A 26,149-nucleotide genomic window follows, 5' to 3' on the forward strand; every position below is an offset into this window, starting at 1 on the left:
GTCACGCTCAATCTGTAATGGCGCCGTTTTACCTATACAGAGAGATAAAAGCGTATAATGAGTAGAGTGAATTTTGACAACCTTTGGAGCCTTTTATTAAAAGCCTTACAATCCCTCTCCCTACGATTAGAATTATCATGGGAAGCAATGTGAGGAAGCAAGGTAGCAATTGATCTTTGTCTTAACACCTTATGTTAGTTCCCAACACAGAGAAGATATATCAATTGGCAACACTACGCACAGTCATGGTTCCACTTCCCATCATGCATTTGGGTTGAATGGCTGCAGTATCATTTACTGAAAGCTCAACAAATACACTAGATGGCAATATTTAGTCACAATATACAAAGTCACAAGTCTTTCAATCCGTGGATCCCTCTCACAGAAAGAATGTTAATAATGTAAATGCCATCTTGAGGATTTATTGCCATAATAAACAAATACAGTACTTATGTACTGTATGTTGAATGTATATATTCGTCCGAGTTTAATTCATTTTTTTTTTAATGGATTGCCAAAATGTATATGATCGGGAAAAATTATCGGGAATGATTGGAATTGAATCGGGAGCAAAAAAAAGCAATCGGATCGGGAAATATCGGCAGATACTCAAACTAAAACGATCGGATCGGGAGCAAAATAACATGTTCGGAACAACCCTAGACATATCATACAGATGCGCGAACCTCATTTACATGCTAGTGCCATGTGCGTTTAATTTCCACATTGCAGCGTCAGCACGTTTTAGACAAATGCAAGAAAAAACATTTAAAAACGCACATATCAGCCATAGGATGATAAAATGGACTTCATTCCTGATGAAATCAATAAATTGTCGAGTCGCGTTCAAGATTCCATGCATGAGTCAGTGCTGTTTTGTTTCCCAGACTCTGTGGGTGCTTCCCCCTCCCCGCACTGTGCTCTCTGCGTTACTGCAGGAGAGGCTGCCGAAGCCAGCACTCACAATGGAGCTTTGAAGGATGGGTATAGGGAGTAGGGGGGGAGGGTAATGTAGGTGTTTGCAGCCAGGCCAGTAGCCTGGGAGCGAGGGGAGGGACAAAAGGGATGGTTGAGGATGAGGGGAGACATTTGTGACAACTCAAAGTACAACGCGTCTGACAGCCAGAACAATAAACCCTACATTTTGACACCATTCTGAGCTGAACATCTTATAATTGAGTCCAACTGTAAACGAGTAGTCACCGTGAATGCCGCTCCATTGCACTGTGCTGAGTCAGAAACAGTGCGTGTCCAAACCAGAGCGTATCTCCATAAGCCGACTCTCTTATCGATGTCCTTTTAAGAAGACACATGGTGCAGTCATTGTTGACGCCTGCGTGTTAAGACGACACTTGCCGCATTCATGGTGTTGGAAAAGGTTGAATTATTGGGTTAGCTTCCCTGATGATGGTCTTTTAAGATCAATGGTGGAAAATCAAATTTCTACTGAGTGAACAGAAATTCAACCTGATCTGGTTTACTAATACTCTTTGACTTAGCATAGCAAAATGAGTCCCGATTTTTTTAAATCGAGTTTTCCTTATCAAACGTTCCATGAAAACCTCTCGATTTGATTCAAAGTCCCGTCATTATGAAAGAAACAAAAAACATTGCGAAGTGTTCAAAAATTCATATTTTATAAAGGGCACACAACCCCAACGTCATTGCTAGATGCTACAATGGGGCAAATAAGTATTTAATCAACCACCAATTGTGCAAGTTCTCCTACTTGAAAAGATTAGAGAGGCCTGTAATTGTCAACATGGGTAAACCTCAACCAAGAAAGACAGAATGTAGAAAAAACAGAAATTCACATTGTTAGATTTTTAAAGAATTTATTTCCAAATTAGTGTGGAAAATAAGTATTTGGTCACCTACAAACAAGCATGATTTCTGGCTGTCAAAGAGGTCTAACGAGGCTCCATTCGTTACCTGTATTAATGGCCTGTTTTAACTCATTATCGGTATAAAAGACAACTGTCCACAACCTCTGTCAGTCACACTCCAAACTCCACGATGGCCAAGACCAAAGAGCTGTCGAAGGACACCAGAGACAAAATTGTACACCTGCACCAGGCTGGGAAGACTGAATCTGCAACAGGTAAAACGATTGATGTAAAGAAATCAACTATGGGAGCAATTATTACAAAATGGAAGACATACAAGACCACTGATAGTCTTCCTCGATCTGGGGCTCCATGCAAGATCTTACCCCGTGGCGTGAAAATGATAAAAAGAACAGTGAGAAAAAATCCCAGAACCACACGGGCGGACCGAGTGAATGACCTACAGAGAGCTGGGACCACAGTAACAAAGGCTACTATCAGTAACACAATGCCCCGCCAGGGACTCAAATCCTGCATGGCCAGACGTGTCCCCCTGCTGAAGGCAGTACACGTCCAGGCCCGTCTGCGGTTCGCTAGGGAGCATTTGGATGATCCAGAAAAGGACTGGGAGAATGTGTTATGGTCAGATGGAACCAAAATAGAACTTTTTGGTAGAAACACAGGTTCTCGTGTTTGGAGGACAAAGAATACTCAATTGCACAATACCCACTGTGAAGCATGGGGGTGGAAACATCATGCTTTGGGGCTGTTTTTCTGCAAAGGGACTAGGACGACTGATCTGTGTAAAGGAAAGAATGAATGTGGCCATGTATCGAGAGATTTTGAGGGAAAATCTTCCATCAGCAAGGGCATTGAAGATGAGACGTGGCTGGGTCTTTCAGCATGACAATGATCCCAAACACACAGCCAGGGCAACAAAGGAGTGGCTTCGGAAGAAGCATTTCAAGGTCCTGGAGTGGCCTAGCCAGTCTCCAGATCACAACCCCATAGAAGATCTGTGGAGGGAGTTGAAAGTCAGTGTTGCCCAACGACAGCCCCAAAACATCACTGCTCTATAGGAGATCTGCATGGAGGAATGGGCCAAAATACCAGCATCAGTGTGGGCTTCCATTATTGCTAACAAAGGGTACAGAACAAAGTATTGAGATGAACTTTTAGTATTGACCAAATACTTATTTTCCACCATGATTTGCAAATAAATTCTTTAAAAATCAACAATGTGATTTTCTGGGGGGGGGGGGTGGGGGGTTTCCACATTGTGTCTCTCATGGTTGAGGTTTACCCATGTTGACAATTACAGGCCTCTCTAATATTTTCAAGTGAGAGAACTTGCACAATTAGTGGTTGACTAAATACTTATTTGCCCCACTGTACTTGCTGAAACTATATTTTGTCATTGTTTGTGTTTATGATTTACAGTAGTTCATGAGAAAAGCACATCAGGGTATAATACGTGTGCGTTCAAACAGCTGGCATATGTAGCTGACTGCAATCAGGTTCCTCTTCAAATCTGATTTTTATCAAGTGACCGAATGAGATCTGGCCCTGTTTAGACTGGGCCACATTACTGACACACCTTACCGGTTGCTGTGGCAACGAAGGCATCATCCAGCATAAAATGACACAAGAAAGCCCGCAAACAGTTTGCTGAAGACATGTCAACAAAGCACATGGATTACTGGAACCATGTCCTATGGTCTGATGAGACGGTCCGGCTTTCTTGTGTACCATCTTCAGAAGAGGTTTCCTCCTGGGGTGACAGCCATGCACACCAATTTGATGTAGGGTGCGGCGTATGGTCTGAGCACTAACAGGCTGACCCCCCACCTCTTCAATCTCTGCAGCAATGCTGACAACACTCCTGTAACGAGTCACATGACATTTTGGAGGGAAAATGACAAGCAGTACTCAATTTGGACATTTAGGGATGTACGTATTTTCTAAGAGGTTTACTCAATTTTGTTGCCAGGGGTTTAGATATTAATGGCTATATTTTGAGTTATTTTGAGGGGAAAATAAATGAACTCTCTTACTTTACATAAGCTGCACACAGACTGCTTTTCATTGTGTCAAAGTGTCATTTTGTTAGTGTTATCTCTTGAAAAGATATACTTAAATATCTGCAAAAATGCGAGGGGTGTACTCACTTTTCTGATACACTGTAAAGCCTGAGTTATACTCCCGCGTTGCCGTGACGGCGCAGCGACTACGGCGTCATTCGACATTTGATAGTTCTGCGGTGAGGGAAAGCGTTGCTCTGTAATTCACCGCCAAGCCACCAGAGGGGTGTGGCGTTATGTTTGTACGGTTTTGGGGCATGCTTGTTGACTTCCGCTAGTCTAGTTTAAGGGAGAAAAAATAAACAATGCAAGATGGAACTCTTGAAAGTAAATATTCTGCTCATCAACATTGAATAAATATTGAACATACAAATGTTGAGGGGCAGGCGACGCAGAAGACGGTTTCGAGGCGGTCTGGCCGACTTTTGATGCCGCACAGAGTTTTAGACTCTTGTGGAGAGAGCTAGCTGTGGCGGCTAGCTTCAAACTGGCGTCGAGCACTGCGTTCAAGGTCTGCAAAACCCTCCAGCCCGATTTGTTTGCCGTGTCCTACAACCAGCCAGTGGGAAGCCATACCAGATTTCTGGCGTCTATGGAACTTCCCAAACTGCGTTGGGAGCCTTGATTTTAACGTTATCATAAAAAGCACCGAGGCACTCTCAATCAATGATGATGTATCGTGTGTGAACTGTCTGTTACTGAAAATTAAAGATCAAAACAACTCTTTTGACACCAAATCTGTGCTTTATTCTTCATATACTTGAAGTGTGACACGTAAATAAGTCACAGACTCACAGCAAACATATGTACACAATAAATGATGAAGTGCACCAACCAAAAATATGACATAAAGTGATATAAAGTTGGCAGTTTTTTGGCTGACTGGGTCACCGCTTCGTGTGGCCACTCGATTCCAAACACACACGTCTCGGTGGTTCTTCCATTTTTTTTTTTTTTTTTTTCCCCCAATCGCCGACCTTGCCATTTGGCAATCACAATAATGTCTTGACGAGACTTCCTCTTCGATGATACTCACGTTGGCTTGGTCCATTTTTGCATGTAGAAAATAATGTTTGATTCTTTTCTACAATGGCGGTGATCTCGCGCTGAACCGGAAACAACAGTCTGAGCGGACCAATCACAATCTGTTTCTGCCACGTCATACGCGTCTACGCGACGCGAAGGTTAGAAAATTCGAGAGGAGCGCGTTAGGCTACGGCGCAGGGTCATAATTCGGGTCTTCCTTGACGGTGCAGGTCTTAGGCGGAAGTATAACTAAGCCTTAAGTGTGTTCATGTTTTCTTCTATTATTAACCTAATAGGAAAATGACAATTTTTGTAAGGAAAAATACTTTAAGACCATAAGTATAAAACAACCAAACGAAAAATAGTGTGACTAAAAGCAACTAAAGCAAACTATTCTATTCACTGTTTATAACCTTGAAACATTCTAGAATGTCTGTTGTATGTGACAAAGCGTACTGCTAGTGACAATATACAAATGAGAATATTTAATAACCAAAAATATCCTACTGAAACAGCTGATGCAAAACCAAGCAACACATCATTTCATCTGACCTGTTTTGATTTTCAAGTCATTATCTGGCTCTCGTCTGCACCCCACTTCAACTAAAGCACAAAAAGAGAAAGTCAAGCTACTTTTTTCCCTGCTTATTAAACCTCTCAAGCCACTGGCAGCGAGTCATACTGCACTCCGGGTGATGTATTGCCACTTGATGGTACGGCACGGAGTGTCGTCTTTGATAAAAGCGGAGCAGCGCTTGAGACCCAATCTGGTCAGGGAGCTGAGCTAGCAAGCACACGACCATTCTCAGTTTACTAGAAGGCAAATATTGTGAGCCTTGCGAAAGGTTTTTTAAAAAATCATATACACACACAGATGGCTAAAGATTAACGTAGCACAAATACGGATTTAATAGATGACGCAAAAGCCGGTATTTGCCCAGCTTTTTGCCGTTCGCTGTTGTAGAAAAGGCATCCACGTGGAAGTTTACCTGCTATCAGAAGCGTAACAGCCACCCGATCTCAGTTGCATCTTTCATACTGTTGGTCAAAGTCGCACTTCTGTATAAAAGGCAGTGATACAGAAGGTAGTATGAGGTCCGCCACAGCAATTCCGAGGTAACCTAATCAGATTTCTGTGCGAAACAACAAGTAGATTTCGGACAAAATATAATTTTTTGAGCAATATTGGCCCATAAATACTTAAGTGAAATCGCTTCACTGATCCAACAACTTTGCTAACAGTCATTTTGTGGCACTCATGAGGCATTGGGAATCACTTCCCGCTTCATATGTCTAAGTAAAAGAATAGGTTTCCACTTAGTACTTTACGAAGAATGACAAGTCATGACAATTAAGCAGGTCTTTAAATCATTTCTTTCAAACTCACTGTTTCAAAACGGAACTAAAAATATCACGTAACAACAAAATAAATAGCATGAAAAGCAATTCATGAAACAACTGGAACAGTAACTGAAGAAATGATTAGCGCAGGACGTGAACTTTATTTAAATCAGTATTGCTGCATTACTGGGAGGCAAGGCAAGACAAGGCAAATTTATTTATATAGCACAATTCAACACAAGGCAATTCAAAGTGCTTTAGATCACATGAAGATCATAAAAATTACATTTAAATCAATACAAAGTAAAAACCAGGACAATCAAAATAGGAAATAAGATTATACATAAAAATTGCATTTAATCACAAATAGAATAAAAATAAATTAAAAAACAAAACAACAAAAAAACTACTCAATAATAATCGAAATCAGCAATGGAGATAAGCACAACAGGAATAGAAAGCAAGTAGATTGAGATATATAGACAGTTATGGATATGCAGTGCTAAACAGCCTGATTTAAAGGAGCTAACAGTTTGAGCATACTTCAGATCTTCAGGTAACTTGTTCCAGAGGTGAGGGGCATAATAACTAAATGCTGCCTCACCTTGCTTGGTTCTTGTTCTTGGAACATGCAGGAGACCGGTTCCAGATGACCTTAGGGGTTTAGATGTCTTGTAGGACTCTAACAAATCAAGCATGTATTTTGGTCCAAGGCCATAAAGTGTTTTGTAGACGAGCAGTAGTATTTTATAGTCTATCCTTTGACTCACTGGAAGCCTGTGTAGCGATTTCAAAACTGGTGTAATGTGGTCCAGCTTCCTTGTATTTGTGAGGACTCTGGCTGCAGCATTCTGTACTAGCTGCAGCTTCCTGACTGATTTTTTATCAAGACCCGTAAATATACCGTTGCAATAGTCCAATCTGCTGAAAATGAATGCATGCATAAGTTTTTCCATGTCTTCTTGAGTCAGAAGCCCCTTATTTTTAGGTGGTAATAAGCAGATTTAGTGATGGACTTTAGATGGCTATCAAATTTTAGGTCTGAGTCAATAATTACGCCAAGGTTTCTGACTTGATTTGTAGCTGTAAGTGACATTGTGCTAAGGTGCCCTCTTATCTTTGACCTTTCCTTTTTTGGCCCAAAAATGATCACTTGTCTTCTCCACGTTTAACTGGAGAAAATTCTGGTACATCCATTCATTGATTTGATGAATGCATTTACTCAGGGAGACTATAATCATGTGGGGACACAGAAATGTACAGTTGTGTGTCATCTGCATAGGTGTGATAGGAGATATCATACTGTTCCATAATCTGAGCTAAGGGAAGCATATAGATGTTAAATAAGAGCGGTCCAAGAATTGACCCTTGAGGGACTCCACACGTGAATTTGGTTCGTTCTGACTGACGGTTTCCCATTGACACAAAGAAATCCCTATCATGTAAATAGGATGTGAACCACTGAAGAATAGTGTCAGTAAGCCCTACCCACTGTTCCAATCTGCTGAGTAGTATGTTGTGATCAACCATGTCGAATGTGGCGCTGAGATCCAATAGTAGCAGAACAGATGATTTGCCTGCATCGGTATTCCAACGAATATCATTTCGGCAAGTGAGAGATTACATTGAGCAGTGATAGCCAGATGAAGCTTCTTGAAGCAATGAAGCTTTGCAGTCAATTGGTTCAAAGCTTCATGGTGGTTCATTCACTCTATGGCACTATCAAGTGGACTTGAAGCACAACAGCGTTGGGAATTCTATGGCTATTTGTTTAAGGAAACATGAATGTGCTTGTGCTAATATAGAACAAAATGTAACAAGTGCTATATGGATAATTTTTTATTCATCGTTTCGTGACGTATCGTTTCGTTGCCCTGGCATATCGAGTGTATAAGTGTATCGTCCCATCCCTAATGACCGCCTGGCTTCCACTTGACTCAGTAAACTTGCATGATGAGAAGGTCACTGAAGATAAATAGCTAATATTTTCCCCCTTGAAATATGTGGATTTTTCCTTCTCCAATGTTGCAGAACTACCGAGTTAATTTTTCAACCATCTGTTTTATGTCTTGCAGGTATTTATGAGCAGACATTTCTTATACAACTGCAGCCAACCAATCCTGGATGTGAAGATAGCCTTTTGTCAGGTGTGTGTCCCTTACAGGTAAAATATAAAAAAAGGTACAGTACTCTGTTCCATTAACACCTTTTGCTGCTAGTCTACATGCTGGGTAGTACTTCAACACTTCTCATTGCTGTTGACGATGATAGAAGTCCAACTGAATTGGAATGAGTTTATTGCTAGTAGACAAATAATCCACTTCAAATGAATTAGATGTCTATCAATGGCAGCCAATGAGTAAAATTTAAAAAGATTGCGGCTTTCAACAGAGCGTAAACGTCACGTTCAACAGTATCAACTATGAGTGGGAACCTGGGGGGAGACAGTCAACCTCTGATGCCACCTGCTGTCAACATGCCTCCTAGCATGCATTGCAACACTACAGTAAATAATGTATGTCATTTTGTATCATCCGGCAAATTATCTCACTTTTGGATGGATGTAAAAGATTCGAGCTGGACATAAATGGAGTTAGTGACATCATTTGCTGGATGACACTTAAGGACATCTGTCATAAGCATTCATTAATGCCTATGATAGTGTCGTGTCATAATTATGATGGTCTTATGGCAGTCTTATGACGCTGCTATCACATAAAATGTTACCTATTAACCCAAATAAATCAACAAAAAAAGCCGCACTGGACTATAAACTGCAGGATTCAAAATGAGGGAAAAAGTCGGAAAATTACTATAGTAATATTTACTTTAAGTAGGTGGAATAATTTTACGTATTAATCTGTTAACTAGTCTAACATTTGAAACAAGATGGAGAAAATTATTTGACTAGATTTAAGAAAAATTATCTGATTAAGACATATATTTGTACGGATGAGCATTTATAGTGCAGAGGCATCGGAGTTTGACTAATCAGTTGGCTATTCGCGAATGTTATGTGAAACTGTTAGCATGTAATGTCCTGATGATGAGATGACTGCCTCAAGCTTTCTGTTTAATTGCCACCACTGGTAAATAAAGGGCACAATCCAGTCGATTGAAATCATTATATCATGGGTTTTGTTGGCTTACCACTTGCGGAAATGTTTAAATCTATCTGTTACGTAATCTTTCAGTCTGTGATGCTGGTGAGAGGTGTCATTGTATATTTATCCCCATTGTATTCACAAATTATACAGTGGGGCAAATAAGTATTTAGTCAACCACTAATTGTGCAAGTTCTCCCACTTGAAAATATGAGAGAGGCCTGTAATTGTCAGCATGGGAATACCTTAACCATGAGAGACAGAATGTGGGAAAAAAAAAACAGAAATTCACAGTTTGATTTTTAAAGAATTATTTTCAGATCTCCTAGAGAGCAGTGATGTTTTGGGGCTGTCGTTGGGTAACACGGACTTTCAACAACTTTCAACTGGCGTCAAAATGATAACAAGAACGGGGAGCAAAAATCCCAGAACCACACGGGGGGACCTAGTGAATGACCTACAGAGAGCTGGGACCACAGTAACAAAGGCTACTATCAGTAACGCAATGCGCCGCCAGGGACTCAAATCCTGCACTGCCAGACGTGTCCCCCTGCTGAAGCCAGTACACGTCCATGCCCATCTGCGGTTCGCTAGAGAGCATTTGGATGAGAAAAAGAGGACTGAGAGAATGTGTTATGATCAGATGAAACCTGTTGGGTCTAAAACACCTTCTTCAATTTAGCTGTTGACCCAGAGTGAGGTGACAAAAGGCAGGACACAAGGAGGCAGGAGTCAGAGAGTAGACTTTTACCAAACTGCAGTTTTGGGGAGAGTCGGAGAGCGCAACGTGCCAAATTGGAACTTCACAGAGGTCTCTCTCCGGACTCCCCACGCTGCTGACTTTTATATAGGGCTTGTTGCTGGGCGGAATATAGTTACAACACTGTTGTCCAACGTGGAAGTTTCGATCGGTCAAGTTTCTTATTCTAGTCATTGATTTAACAGTCACACTCTTGATTGAATTAACAGTCACACTCTTGAGCGGGCAAGATAACTTTGTTTTGAACACACATTTGCACTCGAAGTACTGTAGCTTGGTGGAAAAGTACTGAGACGTTGTGTGATGAATCAACATATGTGTGTGTATCTATTTATCAGCAGAATGTGAGCAATTGCCGGTAATAAGAATGTAAGCACATGATTATGGGCTAAAACTGTATTCTTCATAATAGCTTGGGAGTGCGCGTATAATAGCTGTGGGAGAGCAATCTTGTATGACCCGCAGAGTATATTGGTCGTACAATTAAGCATACTTTTTGGAACTTTTGGTAACTTTTTGGTAGAAACACAGGTTCTCGTGTTTGGAGGAGAAAGAATACTGAATTGCATCCGAAGAACACCATTACCCACTGTGAAGCATGGGGGTGGAAACATCATGCTTTGCGGCTGTTTTTCTGCCAAGGGACCAGGACGACTGATATGTGTAAAGGAAAGAATGAATGGAGCCGTGTATCGAGAGATTTTGAGTGAAAATCTCCTTCCATCAGCAAGGGCATTGAAGATGAGACGTGGCTGGGTCTTTCAGCATGACAATGATCCCAAACACATAGCCAGGGCAACAAAGGAGTGGCTTCGTAAGAAGCATTTCAAGGTCCTGGAGTGGCCTAGCCAGTCTCCAGATCTCAACCCCATAGAAAATCAGTGGAGGGAGTTGAAAGTCCGTGTTGCCCAACGACAGCCCTAAAACATCACTGCTCTAGAGGAGATCTGCATGGAGGAATGGGCAAAAATACCAGCAACAGTGTGTGAAGAGCTTCTGAGTTACAAAAAACGTTTGGCCTCCGTTGTTGCCAACAAAGGGTACATAACAAAGTATTGAGATGAACTTTTGGTATTGACCAAATACTTATTTTCCACCATGATTTGCAAACAAATTATTTAAAAATCAAACAATGTGATTTTCAGTTTTTTTTTCCACATTCTGTGTCTCATGGTTGAGGTTTAACCATGTTGACAATTACAGACCTCTCTTAATATTTTCAAGTGGGAGAACTTGCACAATTAATGGTTGATTAAATACATATTTGCCCCACTGTAGTTGTACAGGTAGTCCCCGGTTTACGAACAAGTTCTGTTCCCGTGCTGGCGATGTACCCCGTATTTCTGCATATGTTAGAATTAACACTTTAAAAATTAAAAAGACAGGACACCAGTGTTTAACAAGCTAAACGATGGTTGACACTAGTGCTGCAACGATTAATCGATTAACTCAAGTATTCGATTAGAAAATAAGATTCAAATTAAATTTTGCTGCTTCGAGTATTCGTTTAATCGAAGTGGTGATGTAATGGTTTGTTTTGAAAATGTTTGCATTTAGTTTTATTGATTTTGGTGGATACACTGCCCTCTAGTCTGCCTCATTTCACGTGGATAAAACCAGATGCTCCCTGTTAAGACCAACATAAGCTAAGTTTTTGTTTGGGCTCATGTTTTTTTTAATGCATTCGTTAAGTAGTTTTAAGTTGCCGTTTTTTGTGGGAATATGTGCCTGAACCATTTGTTAAGAGCACTGTAAAAAAAAAAAAGTTAGCGTTTTATAGCATTTAAGCTAGTGGACTTTTGCAATGTAAATTAGCCAATTGTTCTTTTGTTGTACATACATCCTCATTTTAAAAACATTTTTTTATACCGTTTGAGGCTCAGCTCAGGTATTTTATTTTTTTATGTTCCTTATCAGATTACTTGATTACTCGAACTAACTAGTTCATCGATTAATCGACTACTAATATAATCAATAGCTGCAGCCCTAATTGACACATTCATCGTCTTTGAAGGTAGCACTGCCAAGCTTCTCTGGCAAGATCAAAGCTTCAACGCCTGTCAATCATCGTTAACTTTACCAAGCAAAACTCGCAGTGCACTGCTGACCAAGAAAAGCAGCAGGAGGGAGAGTGAGGCTGTACGAGAATGAAGCAGAAAAACATAAATATATATATATTTTTTAATTAAAAACACGATCCCTTTCACCTAATTCCGATCTCCTGAAAACTTTTTCATATCGTCCGGCCGGATAAAAAAAAAGGCTGATACGATAAACGTCAAATTTCCAAATATCGGCCCGATATATCGGCCGGCTGAAAAATCGGTCCATCGCTAGTGTTGAGTTTTGTGTTTCCTGGGCTGTCCCTAAATGCACCACGTGTCTGACTAGTGGGAGAGAAGGAGGGGCAGACGAGTTGGCTGTTTTGGTTTAGTTTTCAATACATAGTAGAATTCAGTGCTTTCGGTTGCAAATAAACCATTGAAAACTCTTACTTCTCCATCCACCTCTCAACAGTAGTTGTCGGACTTAAACAGTGAAATCCGACTTACGCGGAAATTCAACTTAGGTCGCCAGCGTAGTAACAGAACTCTTTCGTAACCTGTGGACTACCTGTAATTATAACCATCATCATAATCAATACATTTGTGTGTGTGTTTTAATCACATGGTTGTAGCTGTTTACTTACATGAATTACAATACTGTCAATGATTACATAATGACCTTTTAACTATTAATAACTTTCTTCCTTTTAGCTTTATGACATAACTAACATTTTTTTTCTCCATCTTTTTTTGGTTACATCGTGCAGGGTTTTGGAAAACAAGTGGATGTGTCATATATTGCCAAGCATTACAACATGAGCAAAAGCAAAGTAGACAACCAGTTCTACAGCGTGGAAGTGGGAGACTCCACCTTCACAGTTCTAAAACGCTACCAGAATTTAAAGCCCATCGGGTCCGGAGCTCAGGGGATCGTCTGGTAGGTCGTTTTCGCTTTGCTCTTTACAGATCTCGTTTACACTTTTATTTTATTGATTGGATTTCGTTTTGTTTAGATGTTAATTGTTCTTTTTTTGGAATTGTGGTGACTTCATTATACAAATGAGTATCCTTGTCATCTAATGCAATAACAACACAGGTTCAAAACCAGTTTAAAATAGCTAGCCAAAACAAAAAAAAGTGTTGGCTGTGACTGTTGAGCTGCAAATGACGGCCAACTTTCTAGTTAATTAAACTTTGAGTGTTATCAAAATGACTGTTTTCGGATTTAAATGGTTTGTACCATCTGGGGCCATTTGGCTCATAAGTCACATAAAAAGATTTTTCATTCATTCTGGAATGGTGCCAAGTATGGACACTTGTTCCTAGAATCATTACTCAGCAACTTTTAGTGCGATGTTGCTACAGTCTCACGTTAAATAGCATGTAAAAGATGTATTAGTCCTGAAAATTTTCAAATTAAAAAATTACAGTATAATACTACAATTTAACATTCTCATTGTTTCTAATAGTAAGCAACTTTGTTCCACTAATCTTCTACTTTGATCTAAAAAAATGTTAATCAGTTTTTCCATTTTTCTTTACATTTTTAGTTTTCTTTATTTTTAAAGGGAACCACGGATAGAAAGACCTGCTGTTCTTAATAGATAAACGTTATTACAAGTTAAAATAATTTGATATTAAAGCCCCTCTTGATGTTGTCGTTTTTATACAATTTGTAAAATTAGTTTAACTAATAGGTCGCCTTTGTTGTTGACGTCACAGGGTGGGGACGTCACTGGGTTACGCTGCTGGGCTTCCGGAGTATGACTCTAGCGACATAAACATGTCATCTCTTCAGCTCTTTCAATTTGAACCTGGGAGGAAGAGCATGACAGCACTGTTGATAGTTCACAAAACGAGCAGCAAAAGCAAAATGAACAGGAAAGACGGGATGAGACGAGAGGAGGACAAAATCTGTGTTCTGCCAAAATGTGCTACAACGGCGAAACGTCCTACAAGAGGCGAATTTGACAGTTTGAATTTGAAAAGTACTACCGTGCACGTTCAGCTTCTTTTGTTTAGATGCATACAGACAGAACATACTAAAGAGGCCTTAAGAAAATATTAAAACGTAGTAATATCAAATAAGGGTGGTTTAAATACGCTCCGTGACTAATGTGGTCAACAGATCAACAATCTGCTTTAAATCAGAAGAAAACATAATGCTTAAAATTATGAGAGGGAAACACATAAAAAGTATTTTGAGGCAATGAAAAGCTAATAAAAGACTCAATAAAAACACAAATAGTAAGTACTCGCCGAGTAGAAAGGAATTGCAATACACCGGTAGTGTTCATCTAGTGACAGTGACAAACTACTGTAATTTCCTGAATATAAGGCGCACCCGTGTATAATGCGCACCCCAAATTTATGCTTTATGAAGAGTGAAAAAAGCAGAATTTAACACAGACGAAATCATTCGGCCGATTAGACTGAAGTATTTACCTAGACAAAATGGTGACGTCACATACCGTAATAGTCGGCAACGGGTCGCCGCATACGTTTCTTCGACACAACGTGGCCGTGTCAATTTTTAAAAATCGGTTTATATATATATGTAAAATATATATATTCGTGTCTCCATCCATGTACCCGTTTATAATGCGCACCATGATTTTACAAGTTGATTTTGGGGAAAAAAAGTGCGCGTTATATTCGGGAAATTACGGTACGTCATCACCCCGAGTGTCCATTGCACGCATAAAAGATGGCGCCCTCCGTAGGTCAAAACGTACTAAATATTATAGATTTTTAAGTCAATGGCAATATTTAATGTGTTTCTAATAACATATTTTAGTCAAAGAGAACAATTGTGGCTTATTAGAGCCTACGAGTCTTTAATTCCATATTCCAACTGGTTAATTCTGGTCAAAACAATACCCAATTTTCTAATAATATTTGGGCTTTTCTTGGAAAACACTTTTTATCTTGGAAAAAATTAAGTAATGCATTATTAACAGTAAAAACCTTTTTGGGGGGTGCAATTTTACAGTGGTAACGTTGCTACATTATTCCTAAAATTACAACATTGTTGTCAATGGGTTTTATCATCAGTATCTCTCCAGCTATTCAATCTTTAGTAACACTTTATTTGAATGCTTCCTATGAGAGTGACATATGACACCTGTCATTAAAATGAATGAATATAACCCTAAAGTCCTAAACTTTAACCTGAAGACATTTGAAAAATTGTCAACTTTGCATCAAAAGTGACACAATTTACTAAATGACCCTTAATGACTTTGACTAGTTAACTCAGTTACCTCATTGCAAGAGTAATTAGTTACTCAGCAAAGCAACTGACGTTAATTTTCATGTTTTACACCAGAGTTGTTTTTTGTCAACGATGATAACGAAAATATTTAGGCAACGAACACTACACCTGTATCGTAGCAGTGTCTGGTTGTGTCACTCATTTGACGTGCTGCGCCCTCCCACCCCCAACTCGCTAGTGTTTTCGTATCTTCGCCAGAGAGAATATGCAATGTTGCTTTAGCCTTTAAATGTGTCTTGAGTGATCATCACACACAAAATGTATCTCGTAGCATTAGCATAGCAGTTGCGTGCGCTTTAGCATTAGCCTAATGCTAACGGCAAGCGTTCTCTTAAATTCTCGGATAACTTTTTTTTTTTTTACATACAGTTCGTGGCGTTCAGGGGGGTATAATTAACACATTTTGAGATAACGTAAATATGTCTTAGAGAGATATAAGATTAAGAAATTTCTATAAAATCTTTCACATCAAAGCTGTTTTATTAACTAATTGAAGAATAAGAACATTATATAGAGTATTTTAGTATATTATCTGGTATTTATTTGGATCACATTTATTATTGTCTTAAGAAAACACATATACAGTGCCTTGCAAAAGTATTCGGCCCCCTTGAATCTTACAACCTTTCGCCACATTTCAGGCTTCAAACATAAAGATATGAAATTTAATTTTTATGTCAAGAATCAACAACAAGAGGGACACAATCGTGAAGTGGAACAACATTTATTGGATAATTTAAACTTTTTTAACAAATAAAAAACTGAAAAGTGGGGCGTGCAATATTATTCGGCCCCTTTACTTTCAGTGCAGCAAACTCACTCCAGAAGTTCAGTGAGGATCTCTGAATGATCCAATGTTGTCCTAAATGACCGATGATGATAAATAGAATCCACCTGTGTGCAATCAAGTCTCCGTATAAATGCACCTGCTCTGTGATAGTCTCAGGGTTCTGTTTAAAGTGCAGAGAGCATTATGAAAACCAAGGAACACACCAGGCAGGTCCGAGATACTGTTGTGGAGAAGTTTAAAGCCGGATTTGGATACAAAAAGATTTCCCAAGCTTTAAACATCTCAAGGAGCACTGTGCAAGCCATCATATTGAAATGGAAGGAGCATCAGACCACTGCAAATCTACCAAGACCCGGCCGTCCTTCCAAACTTTCTTCTCAAACAAGGAGAAAACTGATCAGAGATGCAGCCAAGAGGCCCATGATCACTCTGGATGAACTGCAGAGATCTACAGCTGAGGTGGGAGAGTCTGTCCATCGGACAACAATCAGTCGTACACTGCACAAATCTGGCCTTTATGGAACAGTGGCAAGAAGAAAGCAATTTCTCAAAGATATCCATAAAAAGTCTCGTTTAAAGTTTGCCACAAGCCACCTGGGAGACACACCAAACATGTGGAAGAAGGTGCTCTGGTCAGATGAAACCAAAATTGAACTTTTTGGCCACAATGCAAAACGATATGTTTGGCGTAAAAGCAACACAGCTCATCACCCTGAACACACCATCCCCACTGTCAAACATGGTGGTGGCAGCATCATGGTTTGGGCCTGCTTTTCTTCAACAGGGACAGGGAAGATGGTTAAAATTGACGTGAAGATGGATGCAGCCAAATACAGGAACATTCTGGAAGAAAACCTGTTGGTATCGGCACAAGACCTGAGACTGGGACGGAGATTTATCTTCCAACAGGACAATGATCCAAAACATAAAGCCAAACACACAATGGAATGGTACAATGGAATGGTTCAAAAATAAACGTATCCATGTGTTAGAATGGCCAAGTCAAAGTCCAGACCTGAATCCAATCGAGAATCTGTGGAAAGAGCTGAAGACTGCTGTTCACAAACACTCTCCATCCAACCTCACTGAGCTCGAGCTGTTTTGCAAGGAAGAATGGGCAAGAATGTCAGTCTCTCGATGTGCAAAACTGATAGAAACATACCCCAAGCGACTTGCAGCTGTAACTGGAGCAAAAGGTGGCGCTACAAAGTATTAACGCTAGGGGGCCGAATAATATTGCACGCCCCACTTTTCAGTTTTTTATTTGTTAAAAAAGTTTAAATTATCCAATAAATTTTGTTCCACTTCACGATTGTGTCCCACTTGTTGATTCTTGACAAAAAAATAAAATTTTATATCTTTATGTTTGAAGCCTGAAATGTGGCGAAAGGTTGCAAGGTTCAAGGGGGCCGAATACTTTTGCAAGGCACTGTATGTAAAACACAATATGTAAACTTTTGACCATTTACCAGTGCAAATATCTGAAACTGTATGTTACGTGTACTGCACAATAAGCAGTACACTATCCTAAAATATTGAGTGAAGTAACAATATTAAATATTGAAAATAAGCAAGTTAGAGAACGCTACCTTTGAAATTCCCTGCCCTGTCACCATTATCGCTGTCATGTTGTTGTGTTACTTTGCCGGAGCGTGCCGTGCAGTGAGACAGTGTGAGGAAAAGGGCGTGATCCGCCCACCTAGCCAATCATGATCACGTTTGCAATGGCGTCACCACCCCTCCCGCTCTGCTCTCTTTCTATTTCAGGCAGCTGGCGTGTGACAAAATCAGACAACTTGTGCTTCATTCAATCAAATTGTAGTCACGCGCCCCTTCACATCCTCAGTAACGGCGTTGCAAAGATAGGAAAAGTAATTCATTAAATTACTCACTACAAAAAAATAACGCATTTATTAAAAACGCTGCTCATGACACGTAAGAAGCATTCAAATAAAGTGCAACGTAATTTTTTTACCTCGCTAAATTAACTGCTGCGCAAAGTGTTGTTATACAAAAACTACTGGCTTTTAGCACAGTATTTAAGCTTGAATAAACTGTTGAGACATGCTGGGATTTAAATTCTTGGCACTAAAACTTTGCTGTGTTTAGAATAATACATGGGCCAAGAGGGATCGCTGTAGAGCGAGCTTGTTCATTGTAATTCAATGCACAACTGCTGAACCTCCGTTTTAAGGAAAGTACAAAATTTGCATTGTCGAACAGCCGCACGGGATCGTGGCCTACTTGCTTAAATAAAAATCTAGTGCTGGACTATTGCCCATTTAAAGGAGGTTGTAGGTCGTGCATGCCAGGGAGTCAGGTCAGCAGCTGTCATTAAGTTATGTGGTGTCATATGGTGGCGGTTTTATCGCATCCGAGCCAGCTAAATCCCCCACCTTGACTGAAAACTGCTTTAATATCTGGTTGCCTGTTGAGAGCAAATGGGATACAGTATGGTAGTAATCTTATTTAGTCTCTACTGAGCTTCATCATGATAGTATAGTAATTCCTCTCATATTAGCGATCCAATATACAAATTTACTTATATGTTTGCATTTTCTTCAGCTATTGGCAGTAAAATTCACCTATTTTTGTAATCTTCTTTGTTTCAATAGGAAGCTAGTATTGTATTGTATGAACATGATATGTACTCTACTAATAGACAATAGACTCTGGAGTTTTTGGAGTTTTTCCTTGCCGACATGGGGGGTCTAAGGATGGCGGATGCCCAGGACTTGAACTTTATTTATTCATCTTTGTTGCTTCATTGCTGTTTCTGATTGTGTATCATATTGCCTCTGCAATGCCCTTTGAGACAACCTTGTTGTGATTTAGGGCTATACAAATAAAATTGAATTGAATTAATAGACAATGGATGTCGGGGTGGAGATGCCCGGGTTGATAGTGGAAGTTACGTTTAACAGAGGCGGGGCTCGCGAACAGGCAAGTCAGGCAGTTGTTTGGGGCCCCAGCCAATAAAGGGGACCCAAGCAAGAATTGTCCATGAACTGACCCCGCATTAACAGACCCTGCCCCCCCGTCTTGTGACGTTCCACCCCATCTGCCGTTGGAACCCGCACGTGACACTGTCATTGGACCCCGCGTATTTGAGAAAAGTGAAAAGTGTCATTTTAAGTGTGTAAATGTATTTTATTTGGCTATTTATTTACATTATTAAATAGTTCATACTATTATTTTTATATATGGCGGAAAACACTTTGGTGACTTGAAGTTCCGCTCTCAGACCCCCAATTTGTCCAAATTTCAAAATTGTCCGATTTGCACATGTGATACATCATTGGAAAGCTTAAAATGTCAATTTTCTGGGGGAAGAAAAATTTTGAACAGGATGGCATTTAAAAAAAAAAATTAAACAGCAAAACCCTAACTGGAGGTGAGAGCGCGCGAGAGCAGAATTAAAGACGCCATGATTTTAACGAGATATTACCGCGTACTTACCTCTTTTTGATCCAAAAACTGCTTGTAGCATGTATCACCAAGTGTCGAGACACAGCTGTGAATGGCCACAGCCAGATTTTTGGCGGATTTCATGAGTGAAAAATGGTCATATAAAAAGGGTCGCGATGCAGAAATCGCAGACATCAGGCAGTTGTCGAGATGTTCATTTTCATATATTTACTCTTTTAAACATTTTTTTTTCAATTTTTCTTTGTTTGGATTGATTATTAATCATCTACCATATAGGAGAAAATGCGACAGTAACAAAAAAAATACAATTAAGCGATAGTTATGAGGTAAATATCCGTGACTTTTTTACAGACACCATTTTTTTCATTGTGATGTAATTTGTTTAAAAGTTTAAAATATGCGAGTGAAGAATTTTTTAAAGTCTTTTTTTTAAAAACAAAATATTAGACATCAATTAATGATTCAAAGCTAAAAAAACATTTTGAATAATAAATATGATTAATTACCTTCGTTTTACGGCTGGGTTGAAACAAAGCGTTTGCGCGACGTCTGTAAACGGGGGTTTGCAGGGTAAAACGGACAAATTAAAAATACTTCGGGGACTTAATGCGCCATGAATCTGCTATGGCAGCATATCGACATATTGTTCTATCGGACACAACAGTTCTTTTGGCTTAAAACACAGCAGTTTCTTTTAAGGAGGAGTGCAAGAGCAGAAACTGCTTTTTCTGGCTTGTCTGTGTTTTCAGCCAGATATATTGTCAGAATACAATATTTATCTTTTGATGTGGCCTTGTACATTGTTTACTTATATAATATGCATTTATGTGCGCAAAAAAAAAAAAAAAAAAAACCCTAGCAACGCGACTGACGTTAACAAGCTAACTAGTTAAGCAGGCAGACGTACTCTGAAATTCAATGGATGTCTATTGCCGATTTTAAAATCCTTTTTTGTTTGTTTGTTTTTGTTTTATTCTTGTAATTTATGGCTTTTACTCTTGAATACAGTATCTACTATTTAATTCTCCTCATCTACTCACTGTTCCTCGTGATCTATAATAATGTAACAAGTTGTTTTTCTGCAATATATGTAATATATATCCTTGGTACGTTGCGACTTTACTCAAAACATTTCCAGACCTTTTTTTCATTACATTGCATTACATGACATACAGTATATGACAGATGACAATGTGCACACGCCTCTCTGCCCTTGAGGATGAGGAAGAATGAAGGCTTAAAGCACAGCTCATCACATCATTCTCCTCCCAGCTTCACTAAGAGATAGCGGTGTCAGTTAAATCTCTTCTGCGTGTGTTTTAACATGTAGGTTCGTTCCACTGTTACCATGGCCGCAATCATCCCAGGGACTAAAACAAGTTCAAATAAACATGCATCCCATCTAGAGTGGTCCGATAATCACTTTTTAACCGATATCCCGATATTGTCCAACACCGAAAATCCGATACCAATATAAAACAGATTCCGTTTTATGCGGTCTTGCAGTTAATGTGTTATTTCTAATTGTATTGTGATGCCCCATTTGGATGCTTTAATCATGATAAATGTAACAACTTCAAGGTTTTCCAAACAAAATAAATATTCTGTTAAAATTAAGAGAACAACTTTAAACTAGGGTTGTTCCGATCATGTTTTTTTGCTCCCGATCCGATCGTTTTAGTTTGAGTATCTGCCGATCCCGATATTTCCCGATCCGATTGCTTTTTTTTTTTGCTCCCGATTCAATTCAATGGATTTTGGCAATGCATTACAAAAAAAATGAATAAAACTCGGACGAATATATACATTCAACATACAGTACATAAGTACTGTATTTGTTTATTATGACAATAAATCCTCAAGATGGCATTGACATTATTAACATTCTTTCTGTGAGAGGGATCCACGGATAGAAAGACTTGTAATTCTTAAAGGATAAATGTGACTTTGTAAATTGTGACTAAATATTGCCATCTAGTGTATTTGTTGAGCTTTCAGTAAATTATACTGTAGCCATTTAACTGTTGTGCCCAAATGCATGATGGGAAGTGCACCCATGACTGTGCATAGTGGTACAAATTGATATATCTTCTCTGCGTTTGGAAATAACATAGCGTGTTAAAAAAAAGATCAATTACTACCTTTCTTCCCCACATTGCTTCCCACGATATTTCTAATCGTAGGGAGAGGGATTGTAAGGCTTTAGCCAATTAAAAAATGCTCCAAAGACTGCCAAAATTCACTCTACTCATTTTACGCTGCCTTTTAGCTCTTTATATAGGTAAAATGGCGCCATTACAGATTGAACGCGACAAAGCGTGAGTGGTTCGTACAGCACATGAGTTAATTGCGTTAAATATTTTAACGTGATGAATTAAAAAAAAAAAAAAATTACCGCCGTTAACGAGATAAATTTGATAATCCTACCTTAAGCCTAAACTAAAGACTCTGGATGAGTGTAACATATTATGTCTGTAACGTTAAATACAATTAGAAAACAATTTGATTAAAATATATATATATATTAAAAAAAAGCATGTCCGATATTTTTTTGCTGATTCCAATCTTTGAAAATGACGTGATCGGACCCGATCGATCGGGACATTTCAACTTTAAACTGAAATTTTAGAAAATAAATGCCCATATGAATAACATAAATTGAAAGGAGCCAAAAAGTACATCATTACCTAAAAGGAATCATTCATAATTAAATCACATTTACAGTAGTTACCCTCAAATACATGCAGGCAATTATAGGACATGCCAATGCAATGACAATTCCCAAGATGTATTGTCCTGGGCTTTTCCACAGAGTTTTGTATTTTTATTACTTTTTTACTTTTCTTATTGACTATTTCTTTCTGGTAATGCAATAGTTATATGTTCTGAGTTTATAATTCATTATTTTTCAATGATTTATTGTTCATTTAATTGTTGCACAATGAATGCAAATTGTTTGCTCATATAACAAATCCCAGGTATATTCACTGGGAGACATTTGATGGTCAATCAGCATAACTGTTATGCTAAACTGTGACCAGCCCTTGTACAAAGACAGAAGGCGTCTATGTTCAATTTGAAGGCACTCTAATCCTATCCCTGCACTGCCGTCATTCAAATCACAAAATACACATGTGTTTAGCAGCATATATTTTGCTTGATTTATTTTATTTTTACAATTAATGTCACATTAAATGCTAACATATTGTTTTCATGTCATTTCTTGTCATCAGTGCGGGCTATGATGCCGTCCTTGACAGAAACGTGGCCATCAAGAAGCTGAGTAGACCTTTCCAGAACCAGACGCACGCCAAGAGAGCGTACCGCGAGTTGGTACTAATGAAATGTGTCAATCACAAAAATGTACGTGACAACTCGACATTTTATGACTTTTCTAACAGGTTCTCCATTTACAACAAATATAATAGACACTATTTCATTGTGTGTTTATATCCTTAAATCCTTGCATTTTATATGACGAATACGATTGAAGACTACTTTTGAATACTATATGATTATTATGGCAAATTGTCATCTTTTTTGACACATTCTTTTCTTTCTTCCAGATTATCAGTCTATTAAATGTCTTCACGCCGCAAAAATCGTTAGAGGAGTTCCAAGATGTGTAAGTACAGCTTGCACCTTCATTAACACATCCGTGAAAAGTCTTTGCTGAACTTCACGTGATCACAACGCATTTTCTTTGAATTTGCGTTTCATGTTCTGAAGCCATGTTCTCGTTATTACTTTGCACTTGCCATGGTGAGAACACAACCCCCACAGTGTTATCACTGAAAGTGGGTGTAATATAATGTAATGTAATGGGAGACCGCTGTATGTATCATTTCACATACTGAGTGACAGATGACTGTGTTTTCTAGGCGTGTACCACTGCCGACAAGGAGAATTACTTAAGCTTAAATTTTGAATATTACATTTAATATACACATACTGTAATTTATACCATTTTAACTCTCAACTCAAGACCTGAACGTTTTATTTTATACTTTTTACATTTCCTATAACACTATAGTTTGACTGTTAGTGCTTTATTTTCATGTCCAGTCATTTGCACCTTGTTGCGCTGGGCGAGCAGATGTGTTAGACTGGGGGTGTCAAATGTAGGCCGGATTGAACTCCCTGGTGGGCTGGTTATTTTTTGACGTTGGTGCTGTAAAACCGTAGATTTTTGTGATCGAGCCAAGTGGCACACTTTCGTATACGCGGTTACAATCGTTCACTCGCCCTCTCCTAGTCAAAATGGATTGGACGTCTAGCATCATCAGTGGGAGCCAATTAGTTAACAAGGACGCTACCCAAAAAATCCCCAAAACCAAAAGGAAGTGACATCAAATAAACAGGAAGTAAACTGGGAATGCCTCGAAATCAACAGTTGGCAATCCGGAAATGCGGAAAAATCAACAGGAAATGATCCATAATGTACAAGAAGTAGTTTGCCCGACCAGTCTACAAGTATTTTGTGGATTTGGAGAAGGCGTTCAACCGTGTGCCTCGGGGAGTCCCGTGGGCAGTGCTCTGGGAGTACGGGATACCGAGTCCCTTGGTAAGGGCTGTTTGGTCCCTGTATGACCGGTGTCAGAGTTTGGTCTGCATTGCCGAAAATAAGTCGAATTCGTTCCCTGTCGATTCGTTTATGGAGAGAATTTCTAGGCACAGGCAAAGCATTGAGGGGGTTGGGTTTGGTGGCTTCAGCATTGCATCCCTGCTTTTTGCAGATGATGTGGTGCTGTTGGCTTCATCAAGCCGTGACTTCCAACTCTCACTGGAGTAGTTCGCAGCCGAGTGTGAAGCAGTCGGGACGAAGATCAGCACCTCCATATCGGAGACCATGGTCCTCAGTCGGAAAAGAGTGGCGTGCCCTCTCCGCGTTGGGGATGAGATCCTGTCCCACGTGAAGAAGTTCAAGTATCTTGGGGTCTTGTTCACGAATGAGGGTAGGAGGGAGCGGAAGATCGACAGGCGAATCGGTGCAGCATCTGAAGCGAGTGCACCGGTCTGTGGTGGTGAAGAAGGAGCTAAGCAGAAAGGCGAAGCTCTCGATTTACCAGTCGGTCTACGTTCCTACCCTCACCAATTGTCATGAGCTGTGGGTTGTGACTGAAAGAACAAGATCCCTGATACAAGCAGCCGAAATGAGTTTCCTCCGAAGGATCTCTCTTAGAGATAGGATGGGAAACTCGGTCATCCGGTAGGGACTCGGTGTCGAGCTGCTACTCCTCCGCGTTGAGAGGAGCCAGTTGAGGTGGCTCAGGCATCTGGTTTGGATGCCTCCAGGACGCCTCCCTGGAGAGGTGTTCCAGGCATGTCCCACCGCCGGGAGGCCTCGGGGACAACCGAGGACATGCTGGAGAGACTCTGTCTCTCAGCTGGCCTGGGAATGCCTTGGGATCCCGTCGGAGGAACTGGTTGAAGTGGCTGGGGAGAGGGAAGTCTGGGCTTCCCTTCTAAAGCTCCAGTACAGTACAGTATCTTAAAATTACATGGAAGTGATGCAAAGCTAACTCATTGCCTGCCATTGACGTTGATAGACGACGACCATTTCAATTACACTGGAAGGACTGGCTTTGAATGCTCATCTTCCAGTGCAATTGGCAGCGCTCTAGGTCCAATTCATGTTGACTGGGAGTGGCGAATGAACAAACGTTCTGAGCTACTGAAAAAGAAGTCACTCAAAAATGTCCCCAAATGAATAGTAAGTGACTCAAAATCAACAGAAAGTAACCTATAAAGCCCGAAACTGAGCAGAAAGTGACCTGTAAATGCCCACAAAAGACTGGCTGTGAACGCTCTGGTTTCAGTTGATTGATGGCGCTCAACGTCCAATCCATTTTGATTGGATTGGACGTCAAGCGCCATCAATGGCAGCCAGTGAGTTGACTTATTCAACTAAAAATAAACTAGTCTGGCCCACATGCCAAAATGAGACACCCTTGTGTTAGACCATGTGCTGGTAATTTGGCGGAGACGCGATTTTTTTGAGTTGCTTGGGTATAAGCATTCAACGAACCATGTGCAGCATATGAGCAACCACCTTTGCATTCCCTTTAAATATGGCACAGCTAATCTTCGTTGGTGGATTATTTGCTGGATTTGGGAGTTCAAAGAGTGCAAAGTAAAAGGAGCTGCAAGCGGACCTCCAAGGACGGAAAATTTTATGAATAAAATTTTAATGGATCAAATACCCACACGTTGTTTGTGTGATAAGACCTGTGAAAATCAGGTTAGACACCTTGCACCAAGACATAAAATGGTTTTGAGTGGGTGGGTTCAAAATATAAGAACACAGCTTCGCTACACCATTAGCCCATTTTGGCATAAAGTGTTCTGACAGACAAAACAGGTGCAGAGTTTTGCGCTGACATGAAAGTCAAGATGCGTTGCTTCTCACACTCGTGTGTAACTGCGTCGCTGCCGAGCAATTGATTGGTTCCGCTGCTAACATTTGAATGTTG

The 26,149-nt window shown here is 39.8% G+C and overlaps 1 protein-coding gene and 1 long non-coding RNA gene across 7 annotated transcripts in view; one reads left to right on the forward strand and one right to left on the reverse strand.

The window, feature by feature from the left end:
- Positions 1-26,149, reverse strand: part of LOC130905273 (uncharacterized) — a 69,321-nt gene that overhangs the window by 11,209 nt on the left and 31,963 nt on the right. The gene's annotated exons all lie outside the window — the stretch shown is intronic.
- The window catches only part of mapk10 (mitogen-activated protein kinase 10), a 70,576-nt gene that overhangs the window by 11,127 nt on the left and 33,300 nt on the right, over positions 1-26,149 (forward strand). For 5 of the 6 annotated variants that reach the window (XM_057818472.1, XM_057818473.1, XM_057818476.1 and 2 more), the window contains exons 2-5: positions 8,350-8,421; positions 12,951-13,120; positions 22,910-23,039; positions 23,243-23,301. In XM_057818472.1, coding sequence (XP_057674455.1) covers positions 8,350-8,421; positions 12,951-13,120; positions 22,910-23,039; positions 23,243-23,301 — 431 coding nt within the window. Of the gene's footprint in view, positions 1-8,349; positions 8,439-12,950; positions 13,121-22,909; positions 23,040-23,242; positions 23,302-26,149 lie in introns of all 6 variants that reach the window. The other variant, XM_057818474.1, reaches the window with a different exon arrangement.

The sequence above is a fragment of the Corythoichthys intestinalis genome, chromosome 17 (assembly GCF_030265065.1).
Source record: "Corythoichthys intestinalis isolate RoL2023-P3 chromosome 17, ASM3026506v1, whole genome shotgun sequence".
NCBI classification, from domain to species: domain Eukaryota; kingdom Metazoa; phylum Chordata; class Actinopteri; order Syngnathiformes; family Syngnathidae; genus Corythoichthys; species Corythoichthys intestinalis.